Here is a 4,258-nt window from a genome sequence, read left to right as displayed (position 1 = left end):
TAGCTTAGGAAAGCAGCTTTCTATTAGGATCTAGTTTGTTAGTTACAGTTTTGTCATAACTCCCTGATGCATTTTTGCATTTAGAATAGAGCGTGGATATCTCAATCGGAAAATTAAACAATATCGGGTGCCTATAGACTAGGCTGGGTGAACCCAGCCTGATCTGCCCGCTATTTATTTTTTGATTTCTTAAAAGATTGAGCTTGGTCTGGTGAAAGCCAGACTAGCCATGGACCTCAGTTACACAATGCAAGGGAACATGAATCAGCCTATATTTGCACGAACAATAACGGACAACAGCTCTTCAACTTTGGCCCGTTAAAATGTGTATGAACAGTCTAGCGACGCATTTCATCAGGGCCCATTTGGACATGTCAGTTATTTGCACCACTGGTTAGATGTAAAACAGCATTTCGTTTCAGACTACTGTTACTTAATTTGTGCATGAACAATAACGTTTCAGACTACTGGTACTTAATTTGTGCATTGACAATAAAGTATCACATGAACTAAAGATGACTAAAATCTTACGTAGAAGAAGAAACATTCACAAAAAATCCATCCATCCAAAATGACTTTTGTTTTTGATGGCTGTTGAAAACGGCATGGAACTGACAGAGATGTTTTGTTTATAAATAAATAAATAAATAAATAACATTATGCTGATACCTTTTCCCAAATACAATGTAGTCTACAGGTGTAAGTGACCTTTCATCAATCCAGTTGCAATGGATGAACTGTGATGAACTGCCCTACTTGTGATTGTTTAGAGATTTTAAAGGTTTTATAACAATGCTACATCGTCTTTGGCTATTCTACAATCTATTCACCTTTTCAGCACCAGTAGGCTACTGTCTGCAGCCGCACACACACACTCAGGCATGCCAAACGAGCATACACAAAAGTTTCAAGAGTGGGGGATGGAGTAAAAGATGGAGACAAATTGAAGTGTGATTTATTTTCGCGGAACGGATGTACAGGACTGAGCGGCGGTCATATTTTGTACCGCTGTGCGGTACATCTAGTTAGATATATGATAGTCAAGTGAAGAGCTCTGATGCTGAGAAAGTATCTGTCACAGGCATTACATCAATCACTGCACAGCATCTCATGAAGGATTCATCATCCATAGGAGTGCACCACCACACTGCACAGAATAAAATGACTTAATTTAGGCAGACAGCAATGAAGGTACAGTGTTAGAGATTCCTGTCCTCTCAACATTTGCTGGATAAAGGTAGTTGCAGTAGGCTAATTGATTTTTAATTAACAGCATTAGGTAGACCTTAAGATGTTAATTAATTAATTAATTAATTAGTATACAAACCTCGTGGCGTAAGGGGTATTTGAAACGCATTATCGACTTTAGGTCAAACATGTGCCCTGGGAGTTATGATTTCTTAATCTAACGATCCATAATCCAGTACAACTCCACTCTCATGACAATGTCGGCCATGCTAGGGGTAACCACTGTACTCAGTGCATTGGGACACCCGCAATGCCCATTATCTTATTTGCACGGTTTATTTCAATAAATGAACATACTGCATTTTTGTACCTTCGATAACATTGGCTCGCTCATTGATCAAGGCCGGCGAGAGAGAGTGAATCGACCCATGCAAGGGCTGGTTACTGAGATTCGCAATTGTGTTTTGGATTAATGAGAATGAAAAGGATTAGTTCGCGGGGTCGAGAAAGAAATACAGAGTCTGTTTACGCATGGGCAACAACACCGGCGCTATTCTGAGTGCCCTGCAATCATAACATTGTAATTCGGGCAGACGGGGATGTGTGTAGTGTTGTAATTGTAGCCGAGTCTTTCATTTGCTGAGTCAGGAAGAGACTCAACTCTGCCTGTCTGTACGCTCTCTCTCGCTTGCTCTTTTTCCCTCTCTCTTTCTCCTGCTCTGTCTTCTTTTCATTTCTTCTTCCCTGTCTTCAGCCATCCTGACAGAGGAGTTATATGCCTTTTTTCGGTGACGTCAGTTACTGTGGCTCAAACGGTGGCATGAGTTGCGAAGGGACCGTGTTTGTTGAATTCCTTCATAGTCTTGTTTGCATTGAGAGTCAACTTGCTCGTTTCTTTAGCGCAGTGCCTTCGGTATTTAGTGAAATATCAATTAATTCCTCCCTCGTTTGGTGTTTTGCTCCTTGCCTGTACGCAGCGCCAATGCGCACAGGACACTATGTGTGTTCGAGTTATGTTTAATGAATGACCAACGGTGAAGGAAATCCCTGCCAGGGAAACAAAAACTCTGCAGCCGTTTTCACCCTGCCTTGGATCCAGAGAGCCAGACCAGAGCTGGGGATTAGCGTGCCCGACCTTCATTGCGGAAAAGACTCTCATCGGAGACCGATGTGAAGGCACACTGCTCCGGTGAAGTACGTGCTTCATCCTAGAGCTCTGCTGAACATGTAAGTAATTAAGCGCTCATTAGCCTAAAACAATAGCAAAAAAGATTTTTTAAGGTTTGTGAATATGATTGTTTTGTACCACTCATAATATTGAAGCTGGGGACTATGATGGATAGAAATAACATAATTCCAAAATGTGCAATTCAACTAATGATAAATAATAGGACTACTAAGTGCCTTTCACTGCTTTAAACAAATGATCAACCGCTGGCTTTTCCTGTGTCATTCCTTCAATGACAAAACATGACGCGCGCATCTACTCCGTGATGGACATAGTTAATGGGGTAATATGTCAACACCGAGACTTCTGTGCTCCCTCTGCTCCTCTGCTACATTTTGTTCAAGAATCTCGTTATGCATGAATTCTGTCTTCGGCGCACGTTAATGCAACGCCAAAATCAAATCAATTCAAAAAGAAAAGCGCGATGTTTTGAGACTGTGACTGCTCGTGAGCATACTGTAGAGGAGTGTATATGGTCTCCTTGCAGGAGTACCGCTGAATAAACCCGGGACTGTCTCTCCTTAGGTCCATTCACATTGTGGCGCTGGGCAGTGAGTGCCCTGGTGGCGTAGGTTCCGGGGAGGATGTCCCTGGACAGGCCCAGATGCAGGGGGGGCTGCTGTGGAGCTACCTGGGCCACAGTGCCATGCCTGGACACGGGGGCATAGACGGAACCCTCCCCGGCCGGCATGGCCTCAACCCTGCCTTCATGGAGTACCAGTCACGTGTATTCGGGGACGTCCGGGTCATGGTGCAGGACTGTCCGAGCTGGGTGAGAGAGGGGATCTGATGGGGAGGGTAGAGATGCTGAGCTGGAGGGGGGAGTGCTGGAACTTCCAATAAGAATAAGAGCCCTCCGTGGGAGAAGGGAGGGGGGGGGGCGATTCATGCATATTCAAATGAATAGGAACGAGGGATCCAGACAGTACTATATGCAGGGCCCTACATTTGGTCCTGTACTGCTGAGAGGTAGAGACAGATAAACAGAGAGACAGACAGACAGACAGACAGACAGATGAACGAACAGAGAGAGAGAGAGAAAAGAGAGACTCGAACAGAAAGAGAGAAAGCAGTAAGACACAGAGAGAGAGAGAGAGAGATACATAGAGACAGATATAGAGAGAGAGAGTTGGAAAGGCTTTCCTTTCTTCTGCTGATGGATGTGAAGCTGCGGTATTGATTAAGGTCAGGTACAGATGGCTGTCCGCCGGCAGCTGGCTTCAACATGTGCCGCTGATTCACACTGCTGGCAGTGGGCACAGGGGAAAGGAACCAGAGAGGAGAGGAGAAGAGCAGCTTCACAGGGGTGGAGTAAAGAGTGTCAGGATGTCAGGACAGCTGGCGAATCAAATAATAAATAAGGGATGAACTGAGAGCCTGGGGTGGGTCGAGGTCAAAGAGAGGCATGGGATATTCAAATTGAATTACATGCAGTCTATGCCGTGAAACAAGGCGCAAAATGACTAAGCAGATTGTCAAACCCAAACACACAGACACACACACACATACACATACACACACACACACACACACACACACACACACACACACACACACACACACAGACAGATGCTCACTCTTATCTTATTGCAGGATCTGTTGGACAGTGACTGGGCGAGTGTGCGGAGTGTTCTGGAACAGGCCGACATTGTGGTCATTAAGTACTCCGTGAATGACAAGCTGGCATTTCAGCAGGTGCGAAATGTATACTCGCCCCGTCTCCGTCCACTGCTGCGCCACTGGGGCATGCCTGTTATCCTGGTGGCAGTGGGGGCACGTCTAAACGGTGAGTACCGATTGGCTGAAATTTGTGTTTGTGTTTTATGATTGGTGGGAGTCTTG

General features: G+C 45.0%; 1 protein-coding gene across 2 annotated transcripts in view; it reads left to right on the top strand.

The window, feature by feature from the left end:
• The first annotated feature begins 1,800 nt into the window (after positions 1–1,800).
• The window catches only part of rhobtb3 (Rho related BTB domain containing 3), a 21,228-nt gene continuing 18,770 nt past the window's right edge, over positions 1,801–4,258 (top strand). The window contains exons 1-3 of one of the 2 annotated variants that reach the window (XR_006021942.1): positions 1,801–2,415; positions 2,942–3,188; positions 4,010–4,202. Coding sequence is in view for 1 of the 2 variants with exons in the window: in XM_042060690.1 (XP_041916624.1) it covers positions 2,414–2,415; positions 2,942–3,188; positions 4,010–4,202 (442 nt within the window). In the remaining variant the exon portion in view is untranslated. The remainder of the gene's footprint in view (positions 2,416–2,941; positions 3,189–4,009; positions 4,203–4,258) is intronic. The other variant, XM_042060690.1, reaches the window with a different exon arrangement.

The sequence above is a fragment of the Alosa sapidissima genome, chromosome 13 (genome assembly GCF_018492685.1).
Source record: "Alosa sapidissima isolate fAloSap1 chromosome 13, fAloSap1.pri, whole genome shotgun sequence".
Classification (NCBI taxonomy): domain Eukaryota; kingdom Metazoa; phylum Chordata; class Actinopteri; order Clupeiformes; family Clupeidae; genus Alosa; species Alosa sapidissima.
This window is presented reverse-complemented; position numbering and strand designations above follow the sequence as displayed.